Raw genomic sequence first — 15,902 nt, 5'->3', positions numbered from 1 at the left:
TTCAATTTTAAAACAAGTTCTAAATTTTTTGACCGAAGGATAACGAACCGATGGGACCCACACACGGTCGGTTTGGACCGATGAAACTGAACTTCAGTCCGTTTTCATCGGTTTTGTCCGATCGTGTGTACAGGGCCTTATAATAGATGTGGTCGTATATTCTCCTCCAAAAATGTCTGTCTTGCAGACATGGAATGCCCCACATTTGTAAAACATAATATAAATGACGGCCTTGTGTCTGGCAGTCCACATATTGCCTCAATGAATGCGTGCATCTATTCAGCAAGACAAAAGAGGGGGCCTTCTAAAATGCACACAACCCACATCTAAGCATACCATGTCGATTTTCCTCTGTCCGGGGTCTTTCCTGAAAGTGAGTTTTGACCGGTCTGTCCCTAAGTGATCTCGCTTTTAGTTGTTAGATAGTTGTGGATATTCTGTGATATATTTCCTCAATGTGGGATGATCGGTTAACAGATGCTTTTGAATGGAATCTTTTATCGCCCGGTGCTGGTTGGGGAAAAAGTTTATTCTAAACCTCAGTAGTCCCACCTTCTTTTGAAATTGTTCTTCAGTAGAACAATTCCGTTTGATACGCAGGTATTGTAAATACGGTAGGTTCTTTATTAATGGCTGGGTGTGCACTTGCTGCATGGAGAATGTTTTTTTTTTTCTGCAGTGGGCTTCTTTTAAAGGGATGTTCCCAGAGTGCTAGCCGTGTATGTGTGTATGTATGTAGTGTTAGAGGGTCAGATTGCATGGTAAATTGCAAGTCTACAGTGCTGGAGTCCCATACCAAAAAACATCATCGATATACCTGTACCAGCATAATATGCTCTACAGGTATAAAGACATAGATTCATCAGCAAAACGGTCTCGCTCACTTTATGTATCATATAGTGCTGGGACCTGAGGCATGGTTTATTAGTACTGCAGCGCTGAGCACAGCTGATTCTGAGTACAGCATAAGTAAGTGTTAAATATTCTATTGCACCTATTTCCTGCACAACTTTAATTTGTGACTTCAACATTTTTTCTTAAAACTGGAATTCAACTGACTACCACAACCATGGCATGCGCCAATTTTCACTAACTTTGAAAGCCCCATCACCATTGGCTGTACTTACCTTAGTTATCTTTTAACATTTCAGAGGTGGTAGTGTAGCAGAGTGCCCCTTTACATGCTATGTGCAGATAGAAGTGTGGGCTGCTTCATTTGCTTATTACAATTTTCTGGGCTCTCACAAGCCCCTGAATGCATTAACATGCCCAAGGGGGTATAAATTGCTCTTTCCCCTGCTTTCTTTCTTTCAAACTCCTGTGGCCACATTGGGCATAGCTGGCACGTGCTCTGAGTGCCAAGCCTAAAGTGGGGTGCTCTGTTGTACATTGTATTGTGCTATATACATATCTCTTTGCCACTCTGATTCTCTTGGCATTGTCGGTTTTCACTCTGCATCTAAGTTGAAGTTAAAGCCACCCTCTGTCTGATCATTCAGCTAAATATGAATCCCGTTGCATTACATTTAGAATCTACGAACAGCATCGACCATGGTGGACAATGGTGATCGGAGAGGTGATACTCCACAAGGAAGCAGGCAGCCTATCACCCCTGCAAAGATGACCCCTTACTCCAGTTGCAACAGGTTCTCAAGTACACAGGACAAGGGCAGAACCTGAATGATTGGCTCAAGTTGTTGTGGGGTCTGATCCTATCATGAGATCTTGCCTTCTCGGTAGGCAGAACTGGCCTGGGAAAGGGGCCAAGTAGGTAGTCTTGGCTGGTGTGATACAGATGGAGGAAGGAACAATTTAAAGATGGACTGTAGTCTGACAAATTCAGAGAAACCTTACAAGAGAAAGATGCAAGTAACCCCAAGTTCCACAGACTGTTAGAAGTAGTCATGGCATGTTAGAGCAGAGACACACAGGCTCTGACACACTCATGGCCATCATAGCGGGAAGCGTGTAGACCTACAGTATCTGCAACCAGGCAGCCCCCTGGGAGGTAGGCCTCCAGAAATTTCACTTTAAAGCAGATAACTCTGTCTGAAGTTAAGCCATCCATTCTGTCAGACATACTTCCCTGATGCATGAGGAGCGGATACCCCCTTGTGGAAAAGGCCAACGTCATCCCTGAGGTGGACAGGGTGAGCCAAGGTCACCATCTCTGTGCCGGGGCTATCTTGTTGGACCATCTTCAGAGAGACTGCTTCCACTGGAGGAAGACCAGAGGTTAAGTCTATGTAAACCTTATCTGTGCAGTAAGAGTATAACTTGGTAGAAACTCAGAAAGACGACCCAGTGATTGCTCCTCTAATAGTGGCACTAAGGTTGCATAGGGGGCTCAGTCCCATAGAAAGGTTGAAGTTATTACTAGAAACCAAAAAATTGAGGACATATTTCTGCCACATCCTCAGCAATAGTATACTATGCTACAGAGTAAAGTTTCACCAGGACTCACTGCTGACCTGGCAGGTTGTAATGTCTAGGTTTCAATCCCTCTGTGGTGGAAAAAGTCCACCTGGAAGAAGGGCACTGAAGTGCTAACAAAATGTACACATGGTTCTAGTTGTGTGGGTCTGTTCTAGTGAACTGTGCAAGTCTCTTCAGGGTTGAAGGGCGCTGAGGCCCAGATTCCACTTTCTTCTTGGCATATTCCGACTTCCAAGATCCAGGAACAGAAACCAGGCCAGTATGAAGGCCAAACAAGGAGAGCGGGAGCATCAGTTTTTGGCCTTCAGCCTTTTAAAGAGTCTGTGAATTGTAAGCCTCTTGGCCACCAAAGGTTCGATAGGGACTGACACCTACTGTTTTCGCCCCACACTTCTGGGAGCAGCCATGGAACCTCACGATCTTGCACAGCCCACTGGCCTGCCCAGTTCATGGCCATGTTCCCGCTGTGGGGCCCTCTGTACCATCGTCCTCTGATGCGCCTAAAAACCGGATGCATTGCCTCTTGTCCCAGAAGATCGAGCAGAGACTCAGCCTTGAGGCTCTGACAGACATGGCATAGTGAGACCTCTGAGAGTTTTGCGCAGGATAACTTGTTCAGCCTCCATCCTTACCAGGCATGGCAAGTTCAAGTGGGTTGGAGTGTAATCAAATACCCCTTTATTTGCCATTTACAAGTGCAGTTGCTGGCTCCTTTAATTCTGTTTCCCACAATCCTCTGTGCTTCCACAAGTCTCTGGGCTCCTGGACATGTTTAGAGTGTATACATTGTTCTCTCTTCTGCCAAGTGATGCTCAGAGAGACCTAGTCTAAAAAACTTTCCTTGCACTACCCCGTGGGATCCCTTCAGCTGCCCGCCTGGACTATCAGAAACTTGCACCTCCCTGTGTGAGTGGTTCTGTTCCAAGGGATATGCAAGTAGCTACTAGTACTGACTGTTATCTTTCTTTGAGTGTCTCATAGACTGTGCTGCCACCTAGTGACTGTATACAGAAACTGCTCGTTGGTGGCCCTGTTATTGCAATTTCCTCATTCTCTGTGGTCTCTTGTGCTACAGTATATGCACATTTTCACTTTCTACTCTGTACCTATTCAGAAAAGTTCAAGTTAAAGCCATACTTTGTCTGATTATCATAAATCTCATTAGATTACAATAGATCCTTCAGATTGCTTAAGTCCCCTTTCACACTTATACGACTTGTCTCACGATTTTGTACTGCAAAATCGTATGACAAGTCATTCTCCATGATTTTCAATGAACACCATTCATACTGGCACGACTTTAAGTAGTGCCGACTTCAAAGTAGTCCCTGTACTACTTTGGTCCAACTTCCATGCGAGTTTATGTCCATAGACCTCAATGTTAAACCCTCAAGTAGCATGCAAATCGTACCTGAATGATATAGACACAATTTCAGTACAACTTTGTAAGCACAAGCAGCTTTTTAACCCTTGTCCCACCCAATCCTTTCAGCATAGAAGCCCCCTCTCAAGCACATTTTTTCACCACACATTCACTTCCTGGTTATTCCCTCAGGAACAATGTGCTCCAAACAGGTAAAAAAAAAAGACGTCCTTGATAATGAGAAAATCATTCGATTTATCCATGAGTAAACTACAAAGACAATATCCCACTGACCACCAATGAAGGGGACATTCTTCCCACTGACTACCAATGAAAGGAACATTCTTGCCACTGACCACCAATGTAAGAAGCATTCTTCTCACTGACCACCAATGTAAGAAGCATTCTTCTCACTGACCACCAATGTAAGGAGCATTCTTCTCACTGACTACCAATGTAAGGGACATCCTTCCAACTGACCACCAATGTAAGGGACATCCTTCCAACTGACCACCAATGTATATATACAATATATATACAGGATATTGACCACCAATGTTACCTTTCTTTCCACTGACCACCAATGTTAGGAGCATTCTTCTCACTGACCACCAATGTAAGGGACATCCTTCCCACTGACCACCAATGTAAGGGACATTCTTCCCACTGATCACCAATGAAGAGGACATTCTTCTCACTGACCACCAATGTAAGAAGCATTCTTCTCACTGACCACCAATGTAAGGAGCATTCTTCCTACTGACTACCAATGAAAGGAACATTCTTCTCACTGACCACCAATGTAAGAAGCATTCTTCTCACTGACCACCAATTTAAGGAGCATCCTTCCCACTGACCACCAATGTAAGGGAAATCCTTCCAACTGACCACCAATGTATATATCATACATGATATATACAGGATATTGACCACCAATGTTAGGAGCATTCTTCTCACTGGCCACCAATGTAAGGGACATTCTTCCCACTGACCACCAATGTAAGGGGCATTCTTCTCACTGACCACCAATATAAGGAGCATTCTTCCCACTGACCACCAATGTAAGGAGCATTCTTCCCACTGACCACCAATGTTAGGAGCATTCTTCTCACTGACCACCAATGTAAGGGACATTCTTCCCACTGATCACCAATGAAGGGAACATTCTTCTCACTGACCACCAATGTAAGGGAAATCCTTCCAACTGACCACCAATGTATATATCATACATGATATATACAGGATATTGACCACCAATGTTAGGAGCATTCTTCTCACTGGCCACCAATGTAAGGGACATTCTTCCCACTGACCACCAATGTAAGGGGCATTCTTCTCACTGACCACCAATATAAGGAGCATTCTTCCCACTGACCACCAATGTAAGGAGCATTCTTCCCACTGACCACCAATGTTAGGAGCATTCTTCTCACTGACCACCAATGTAAGGGACATTCTTCCCACTGATCACCAATGAAGGGAACATTCTTCTCACTGACCACCAATGTAAGAAGCATTCTTCTCACTGACCACCAATGTTAGGAGCATTCTTCTCACTGGCCACCAATGTTAGGAGCATTCTTCTCACTGACCACCAATGTAAGGGACATTCTTACAACTGACCACCAATGAAGGGAACATTCTTCCCACTGACCACCAATGTTAGGAGCATTCTTCTCACTGGCCACCAATGTAAGGGACATTCTTGCCACTGACCACCAATGTTAGGAGCATTCTTCCCACTGACCACCAATGTTAGGAGCATTCTTCCCACTGACCACCAATGTTAGGAGCATTCTTCTCACTGACCACCAATGTTAGGAGCATTCTTCCCACTGACCACCAATGTAAGGAGCATTCTTCTCACTGACCACCAATGTAAGAAGCATTCTTCTCACTGACCACCAATGTTAGGAGCATTCTTCTCACTGACCACCAATGTAAGGGACATTCTTCTCACTGACCACCAATGTAAGGGACATCCTACCCACTGACCACCAATGTAAGGAGCATTCTTCTCATTCTTCATTATAGAGGACACAAAATTGACCCCTATCTTCATGATTGGCAATGATGGGATGTACCCAATATCAACGTCTTCTCCTCCTCTTCTCCCTCATGCACTGCTACTGCTGCAGCAGCAATGACAACTGCGGTGGCAGGAAAAGGAATTGCCTCACACCATGTATGTTTTTATTGGTTAATGCCAAAGTTGTGGCAAAGTCGAAGTTGTACTGATCCCAAATCGCGGTAGCAAAATCGCGCGACTTTGAAGTCGTATAAATGTGAAAGGGGCCTAAATTGTTTTGGATCAGCCAGCAGGGTGATCCAAAAAAGAACAAACCAATTTCTCCATCCTAATGAGTGAGGTGGATAAAGGAATCCACCCCACTGAGACATTGCATTCTGACGACAGAATACACTGATCAGCAGCTGCAACCACTGATCAATACATTTTTTACAACATTCCCATTCGACCGTAATCTGTAGTTAAATTAACCTTCTGTCAAGCAGGAACGGCCAAAGATAGATCTAAATTCAGTCGAACCAGACAAATTTTGATCCATTTATGGCCAACTTTAGTCTAGGGTTATCTTACTACATGCTCACTTTATCATTGATGTGGGTGATTGGGATTTGTATTTCATTATAATTGTTAAGTAATAACTTTCAGGCTCCATATACGAGTTACCTGGAGCAGAATTTTTGTACAGTGTATACGTTTTATATACTGGTATGTAAATCCGAAGTCTATTTTTCAGTATGTTTGCCATCACTCCTCTTTTCAGTGTTCATTAGCAAATCGTTTTTGTGAATCTGTTGCAGTTTCTTACCTAGTGATCCTGCCAGTAAAAGTACATATTACTTTAGGCTGACATTGCTAAGCTGCTACCTTAAATTTTGCAGCAATATTGTTAACCTGCCATGCACACTTTTTCATTTGGCCATTGGACTGGGACTGCCTATTGGGCCTGGCAACTCAATGGCCATCTGAAGGATTGAGTACAACAAGCTAACAACTCAACACTACTGGCAGGATCTACAGGTAAGAAACTTTGAAACATATTTACCAAAAAATGATTTGCTTGCTTATGGTTTTAAAGGCAGGACAAATTTACCTTAATGCATTAATGCAATTCCCAGTGGTTGTATCGCCCCCTCATCCAACCTTATACATGATTCCTATCTCAATCCAGCCCTATGCACTAGTGCAGCAGTGCTGCTCTCTGTTCCTCTCCTGTACATTCAATTGGCCAGAATTCTGGACATTCAAATGCATTTATACAGGTTTATGCACACAGTGTTTTGTTATGCTCAAAAGCTCCTCTCCTGAACACACGAGTGGTGATTTTTTTTTCTGCCTCTAATCATCCCTGCCTCTAAACTCCTGTGTACACATGGACATATAGGTTAACATGGAGGGGTGTTTAGAGGCAAAAAAAGAAAAAAAAATTAGGTCATACTTGCCTGCTCTGTGCAGCTGTTTTGCACAGAGCAGCCCTGAGCCTCCTTTTCTCGGGTCCCCCGAAGGTGCTCATGGCCCCTGTCTCCTGCCGGCAGTGCCCCCAGAGCAAGCAGGTTACAGTGGAGACACCCGAGCAGGCGCTCTCCCACACCACTGCTATGCATGTCCATTCACACACAGCTGTGGCTCTGCCCTGCCCACCCCCCCCCCTTCTCTCCCCAGTGGCTCACTGGCTGTGATTGACATGCACAGGTAATTATTGGGGGGGGGGGAGCTGGGGGCTGCTTGCACAGAGAAGGTTTTGAAGATTAAAAAAAAAAACCTTGAGCCTTTAGAACCACTTTAATTTCAATGCAGTATATGTGAGACATGCCTTAAAATATGTAGCCTTGGATGTGCGATGTGCAAGACACATCTAGGTGTCCAAAGTACCTCCATAAAATAAGAATTATGTAGGCTTCCATTGCTAACCTCTCACTTTGAAAATGCTAAATCCCTGGCTGTCATGTTAATGCTTTGTCTTCAATGCTTTGCCTGATATTTGGCTGTTATTTACAGCATATTTATTTTGAGTCTTTAGCCCTGTACACACGGCCGGGAATCCCGTCAGGAAAAAAACGTTGGTTTTGGATTCTTGGCAAGCTTGGCTTGCCAAGCCATGCATACAGACGGCCGGCCATTCAAAAGAACCGCTGTTCTTTTGCTTGGCAAGAACGCGGTGACGTCATCGACTACGACCAGCTGGCGTTCGTCACATTCGATGCCGTCATCTTGCTACACCCTACACTATGCATTGTATGCTACCGCGCATGCGTCGAAGGCTTATCGAGCATGCGCGGTTTACCTTCGCACAGGTAAGCATACAGACGACCAGTTTTCTCAGCAGGAAACACTCTGCCGGGAATCCCGACAAGAAAATAGAGAGCCAGGATTCCTGGCTGTTTTCCTGACAGGGAAAACTGCTAAGGAGCATACACACGGCTGCGATTCCCGGCCAAATGCTCTCCTGGCAGTTTTCCTGCTGGGAAAACCGGTTGTGTCTACGAGGCTTTTGGCTCCAAGCTTGCTAAAGCTTGGCACAGCTAGACAACTAACATCTTCAGAAAGAGACCAGCAATAGCAGCTCCATACTTTTTTCACATTATGTTATATGAAGGAAATAACAGAGCAGGAAGCAGCTGATTATAGAGCCAAAGCACACTATAGGGATATCGTGTATAAAATCGTCTGCGACTGTCCATTTCATGATTGTAGTCCATATTGGAGAATAAAACTACAAGGTATAGCTAAAGGCATCCTAGAGAGTTCATCTTTCCAGTACATCTGTATATAAAAAAATGCATGGGGTTTTCTTTTTACATAATTGTATCTATTCTGAATGATGTATTAATCTCAGTTACTTTTTTTCCTTCCATTCTTTAGGTCAGGTATTCGGACTCTTTTACTGGTGGATTGGTACAACCTGGTATCGTATGACCACCTCTGCTTCTCTTCTTGATGTCTTTATTTTAACCCGGTCAGTAAAGCAAACAAAATGTATTTAAATAATAGACATAACTTAAGTATGACGCACGTTGTTACATTTTTAGGGGCAGTTCTGATCAGCTGAAATGAAATTGCTTGAAAAGATATTAAAATAACTTAAATTATTCAATTGTTATACATTCAAAGACAGTTTGTGTTTCTTCCCCCCTCCCCCCCTACTTTGAATAGTCTTTGTCTTCAAGCATTTATGATTTGCTAGGATTCTGTAAATTCGGAAGATCCCTTTTTTTTTTTTTTTTCAACAGCTTTAGAGGCCATAAGTATCCAACATGGTAAAACTATTTTGCTTTATACTGGGTTACCTCACCAAACATGGGAACAGTCTTACTCAGTCAGCTAAACAGCAAATACATGTGGTGTTTTTTTTGTTTTTTTTTTGCCATGTGGTGAAAAGTGCAACTTTATAATAACAAGACCTTAAAAATATAAAATCCGTCTTAATTATAGTCTTGTAGTCATAGTACATGTTTATGTGAGAAGCAGCTTGAATTAAAGTAACACTAAATGAGATCCTTTATTTTCCAAATAAAATCCATACACACCCACTACTTAAAGAGGAACTGCACTCCGCTCACATAAGTTGTAATAAAAACATTCTGACGCCTCCCTCCAACCACTTTGCATATTTTTTATATACTATGATACTGTACATGCCAAATATGCTGCAGAAATCTCCCACCACTGAGTCTGGCTGCAACCATTTTAACTGTGGGCAGCTGAAGCTGCTGCGTGTTCACGTCTGGTTTTATAGAGGCACGCCTCCAGCTCTCTAGCTCTCATTGGGTGAGAGAGAGAGCTGTGCATGATCTCCTAAGCTTAGGCTTTTTACCAGACAAGAACCTGGAAGTGGGCTGTATAAGGTATTAACCACTTCCGGACCGCCCACCGTCGTTATACGTCGCTATTTTGAAGAGAAATACTGTTGTTGTGGTAGCGATAACCTCGGTATCCTCTTAAAGCGGTGGTTCTGCTGGGAATCGTTTTTTTTTTTTAACACTACTCTGCTGCTATTCAAATAAACAGTTCTTGACTTACTATTGCCGATCTTTTAGCCGCCACGATCGCGGTTTTGTAGTAAAGGATATTTTATAAAAACTAGTGATGGACATTGCCATCTTCATTGAGGGCACCTTGAAGCCCTCCTGCATTTCTTCCGGGATTCGGTGAATGCTGATGTCCCAGCATTCACCGCGAAATCCCGCGCATGTGCAGTGTTGACGGCGAGTCGCGCCGTCAACACTGCAAAGTTGCCATCACAACGGCGGGCGGTGTCCTGAAAAGGACACGCCCCGCTGTGATGTAACACTAGTCCAGGGCTGTAATGGCGATCCTTTGTTTACTATGGCGAATATGTATTCCGCCCTCATCACATGACGCGCTTCCCGCGTCACATGACAGCACAACTAGCGCGAGACTACACGCACAGAGAGTTCGGGTGCTGTGATCTGATTGGCCTACACGTCACTGCAACAGAACATAGCAAACAGCGCCCACAATGCACAGCGCCGTCGGGGAAAGTAGAGAAACGCCCACTCCCCGCTGGGATAGAAACCAGGAAGCACATCTAAATACAGGTAACGGACCATTAACAAAATTGGACAACGCTATGATGCTTACATTTGATGTAGGTTAAGGATGCTGGAAAGTTGATTTGGAGGGTGAACCTCCGCTTTAAAGAGTGGGTGGTCTGCTTCAAGATAAAAGTGGTCTCTGTGGCGGAAGAGGTTTACTGGAGGCGATCGGATCCCTCTTCCTAGCCTGACATGGAGACGAGTCTCCATATCATTGCAGGGCGGAACCAATGTCAAAACGTCACTTCCGCCCAATGCTCTTAAAGGGACCTTTTTTAAAATTACATAAAAAAAATGTTTGTGTAAATATGAGAACTGAGACCTTTTTTATCCCAGATCTAATATTTAAGAGGTCCTTAAAAGCTTTTTTTCTCTTACAAGGGATGTTAAAAAAAATATATATATATTTTTTATATATATTTTTTAAAGCGCCCCAGTCCCAACGAGCTTGTGCGCAGAAGCGAACGCATACGTGAGTAGCGCCCACATATGAAAACAGTGTTTAGACCACACATGTGAGGTATCGTCGCAATCATTAGAGCGAGAGCAATTATTCTAGCCCTAGACCTCCTCTGTAACTCAAAACATGCAACCTGTAGAATTTTTTTAAAATGTCCCTATAGAGATTTTTAATGGTAAAAGTTTGTCGCCATTCCATGAGTGGGCGCAAATTTGAAGTGTGACATGTTTGGTATCAATTTACTCAACGTAACCGTATTATCTTTCACAATATAAAAAAAGGCTAACTTTACTGTTTTTTTTAATAAAAAAAAAGTGATTTTTTCCCCCCAAAAAAGTGTGCTTGTAAGACCGCTGCCCAAATACGGTGTGACAAAAATGACCTACATTTTATTCACTAGGTTGTCAGAGAGAAAAAAAATGTATATATAAAATGTTCGAGGTTCCAAGTGATTTTCTAGCCCAAAAAATGTTTTTAACTTGTAAACCCCAAATCTCAGAAAGAGGTTCGGTCCTTAAGTGGTTAACTGGCAGAGATTTAATGGATGGAAAGTTGAAAAAAATTACTGAAGTTCCGTTTTAATAGTCATGTTTTCTATTTCTCATTAAATTACTTTACTGTTTTTCACCTCTTTGTAATGTCCTTATTAGATACTATTAAGCTCCCAAACTTCTTATTTTCCATCTCCCTTTCATTTGTAAGGAGCAGTGCATGTTGGTTGCGGTCATATGCACACTACAAAGCCCATAGGCCCAGATTCACAAATCACTTACACCGACGTATAACAACTTTTTTGAGCTAGAAATACATACTTTTTATTTTTAAAACCAGAGTTCAGTATCACTTTAACTACTTGAGCAATGAGCAAATAAAAGAATATTGGCTGTAAGTCAAAACCATTCAGGAGTACCTTGTATATATGCTGCATTTGACTTTGGGGTCTGGTGTACACATGCATGAACCCTGAAACTTTTATTTTTATATATACAAAGTATGACATTTTAACATGTTTTAATTTTGCAGGCCTTATAATTTTCTAAAGAAAGCACTGTTGATTCTACTACTTCTTCTAATTTTGGCTCTGATGGCTGCAGGTAATTGTTTGTTTTAATTTACCTAACTAAAGTTCCACTTTAAGGTTTTGCAAGAGGAAGAAAATAAAGTATGTGAACATACATTTTAACCACTTGCACTTAAACCCCCCCCCCCCCCCCTCCTGCCCAGACCAATGTTCAGCTTTCAGCGCTCTCACTCTTTGAATGACAATTGCGTGGTCATACAACACTGTAACCACATTTTTTTCCCACAAATGGAGCTTTCTTTTGGTGGTATTTGATCACCTCTGCGGTTTTATTTTTTAATACCCTGATATTGATTGAAATAATGGAATTGCACATGGAACATAGACTTGTGATAACTGGAACTTATTGCATGGCAATTTCACAGGTCACAATTTTGGATTTGTTCACTTTTGTTCCACTTTAAATACCTAAAGAGATTAATCCAGGGATTTATCTGATCACCAGTGTGGGGTATTTGACTACCCCAAAAACGTAAGGTTTCCATGCTCAGACAAGGGATCCAAGTTTAAAATGTACAGCTTATCTGTTTCACTGTTCCTTTTGGGGTTTCTTTAATGTAGGGAGGATCTTTTTAATTTAATGTATTTTCTTATCAGGGTTATGGCATTATTACCCATTTGGACTTCGTGGTTTGTTATCTGTTCCAATGGCTGCATTTTCTGGCTCACAAAAAATTGCAGAAGACAGTGCCTTTAGAGGAGACCGTCCAGGACCCCAACTAGAGCCTCTAAAATTCCAGGTTTGTACCCTAACCAGCCTTTGATATACGGTATTCTTGTCATTTGTCAAAAAAAGTGAGTCCAAACCAATAAAAAAAATTCTGTCTAGATGGACATTGAAAAGTAGGGGCAATGGAGAAGCATTGAGACATGGGGCGGAGCGCAGTCCCACTTAGAGAGAGCTCCAGTCTTCACAGGGCTCTCAGCCACACATCAGGGCGATTCACACTGCCAAAAGCTCTTTTTATTGGCACCCCTGCACACTAGCACCTGTGCATGCCGAATTTAGGGAAGAGGAGACGCTGGAGCAGCCAGAAAACCCTCACTCATTATCTCCTCAGATCACAGCAGCGTGGCAAGATGGCTAAGCATGGTGCTGGAGCCATGCTTTCCCCTCCCCCCTCCTCCTCTGCACAAGAACTTCCACAGGCACCTCTGGAAATGAACTCTGCAACAAACAGTGAGTACACCCCACTTACTAAGGCAGACCTGGACATTAGCCTAGAAGCTATTTGCACTAAGCTCCTTGACAAATTCCAGACAGAGATCCAGAAGTCCACAAGCACATTGTCCCAGGAAATAGCCTCACTAGGGTCTCGCACAGACCTGTTAGAAAACAAGCATGATGAACTCTCCATTGCTTTTAATGACCTCTCCAGGGAACATGAATCCCTCTCATCTGCTTTTACACAGCTGCAGGCACATGTCCAGGACCTGGACGACAGAAACAGAAGGTCTAACCTAAGAATTAGAGGGGTCCCAGAAACCATCACAGACCTGGTACCTTACTCCGTTAAGCTTTTCCAGCTCCTGTTGCCAGATCAGAGTCCCCAGGCTTTTTTCTGCGATCGTATTCACCGTGCATTGAGAGCTAAACCCTCTCCTGACAAACCACCCAGAGATATAGTGCTATGTATGAAAGCCTTTCTGGTGAAGGAGGAGATCATGCGCGCTGCTAGAAGCATGAGAAATATCACTTTGGAGGGAGTCCAGCTGCAAATCTATCCTGACATATCCCAAGCAACGCTGGACAGACGCAGAAGAATGAAAGATTACACTGCCATCTGATCAGATACAGATGGGGGTTCCCTTTTAAGCTGATTGTCCCTCACAACAGAACCACTTACATCGCCACCACCATCCCAGAAGGACAGGATATTTTGCTCAAGTTGGAACTGATGGAACTGATGGAACCTAGCAATCTCCCGCACACCCCATCCACGCCTCGCCCAGCACCTATCGGGTAAACACAAGAGTAATCTGAGGAGACTGTCGCAGATTCAGACCTAACGCCGATCCATGGCGCCTGAAATAACTACCCTTTTCCTTGGTTCACCCATTTAATCCTTTTTTCCTCAGGTTTACCTAACAATTGGTCTCAGGTTTTAAATCTGTTTTTTTTTTTTTCTCTTTTTTCATATTGATATAGCTTTTTGCTGCTCACTTTAACCCTAGGTTAAGTACATATTTAAGTAGGTATTCTGGGTTTCTATTATGAGGTTTCATTTAGTTTATTTTGCAATGTTGCCCTCATGCTACTTCAAGTTATTACAATATCATAGTACATGTAATGGTGTAGATGATATAGTGTTACCATACATATTTGTTAAGAGGTTGTCAGTTATGTGGTAACACTGCCATATGCTGGTATGTCTTACCCTTTTCAGGATTTCCATATGCTGATCATTTTTTGCTATGCAAGATATATTGGCTAGCTGACTCCTACACACTGATGGTCATCAACAGATATAGTAATGTTTGTAATTCTCCTGTAGCTCCTTTCATGGGCAAATATTGCCCAACTCGCCTCAGGCTTAATTGTGTATGTGTGTGTGTGTGTGTGTGTGTGTGTGTGTGTATATGTATATAATATATATATATACACACACACACACAATGTGTGTGTGTGTGTGTGTGTGTGTGTGTGTGTGTGTGTGTGTGTGTGTGTGTATATATATATATTATACATTTATTTATTTTTTTAATTTATTTTTTATGTGGGCTTTATACATTTACCAGATAGTTTTTCTGGTTTAACATAATAGATAATTACACCTACCTCCTCTAATGTGGTCTCTCTTATAGAATTTTTTGCACTTAATATGACTTGTGTAATTCAGTTATGGGTTCCACTGCACAATTTTTGGACTTAGAGTCTGTGCCTGAGATAGTTTATATATGTTTTTTTTTTGGCGGTAATCTGTTTGGTTGTCTCAGCAATGATCGTCACAGGTATTTTTACTAATGTAAATTTTTTGTGGCTCCCCGCCCCGTATAGCTATGATTTTCCCCCACTCAGTCAGGACTGCTCTCTTTAATATGAGGGCTGCCCTTTCTCGTCTGAACTGCGAATTACTATGGGTTTTCATTTTTCTTAATTTAACATTGGTTACAGTGTTGGTTATTCGCAGTTGTATGTCGACATCACTGAGTTTCTATTGTCTGGTCTATTGTTGCTTCACTGTCGGTTGAAGAAATTTTTTTCTTTCAACCCCTTTTTTTTCCTACATTTCTATGTTTGGTTAAACATATTTAATGGTACATTAGATGTAATCTCTGATAGAGATGGTAAATATGGTACACTCTTTGCAAAAGTTTTTTTATTTGTTGAAGTTATACTTGTCTCAGGTTTCCTTACAGTCTGGTCTAATAATAGGTCATTAAACAGATCAAGACCCCTGGCTCCCTGCCCCCCCCCCCTAAACTTACAGTTTCTCAGTTACCTCACTTCCTGTTGAATTCTTATGACACTCTCTATGGTTTATGGCTATTACATTAATCTCTCATAATGTGCAGGGATTCAATTCCCCAAACAAAAGAAAGAAGGCGTTCTTGCAGTATAATAAGTTAAAAGCCAAGATTGGAAACACACTTTATGAAGGATGCTCATCCTACCTTCTTTCACAAAGCATATAATCAATCCTTTTACACCACATCCTCCTCCAAAACCAAGGGAGTGGCAGTTTTTTTTCACCATTCTTTTCCATTCGAAATTCAGCAAGTTTATAAAGACCATGAAAGTAGGTTCATCATAATTAAAGGCACCCTATCAGTAGAGAGCTTACTGTGGCTAATGTTTATGCACCTAATGATGCACAGACCTAATTTTTCACCCAATTTTTTAACAAATTGCAACAACTCCACTCTTCACATATCATAGTAGGTGGTGACTTTAACTCGGTCATGCAAGCGAATCTGGATCGTAGCAAACAAAACTTGAGTTCTAAAACACTATCTAAAACAACCATTACACATTTAAA

General features: G+C 42.3%; 1 protein-coding gene across 4 annotated transcripts in view; it reads left to right on the top strand.

Annotated features, from left to right (window-relative positions):
* The window catches only part of SUN2 (Sad1 and UNC84 domain containing 2), a 115,290-nt gene that overhangs the window by 58,043 nt on the left and 41,345 nt on the right, over positions 1 to 15,902 (top strand). For all 4 annotated transcript variants that reach the window (XM_040359485.1, XM_040359486.1, XM_040359483.1 and 1 more), the window contains exons 7-9: positions 8,688 to 8,781; positions 11,865 to 11,935; positions 12,520 to 12,662. In XM_040359485.1, the coding sequence (XP_040215419.1) occupies positions 8,688 to 8,781; positions 11,865 to 11,935; positions 12,520 to 12,662 (308 nt within the window). The remainder of the gene's footprint in view (positions 1 to 8,687; positions 8,782 to 11,864; positions 11,936 to 12,519; positions 12,663 to 15,902) is intronic.

Source organism: Rana temporaria, chromosome 7 (genome assembly GCF_905171775.1).
Source record: "Rana temporaria chromosome 7, aRanTem1.1, whole genome shotgun sequence".
Lineage (NCBI taxonomy): Eukaryota > Metazoa > Chordata > Amphibia > Anura > Ranidae > Rana > Rana temporaria.
This window is presented reverse-complemented; position numbering and strand designations above follow the sequence as displayed.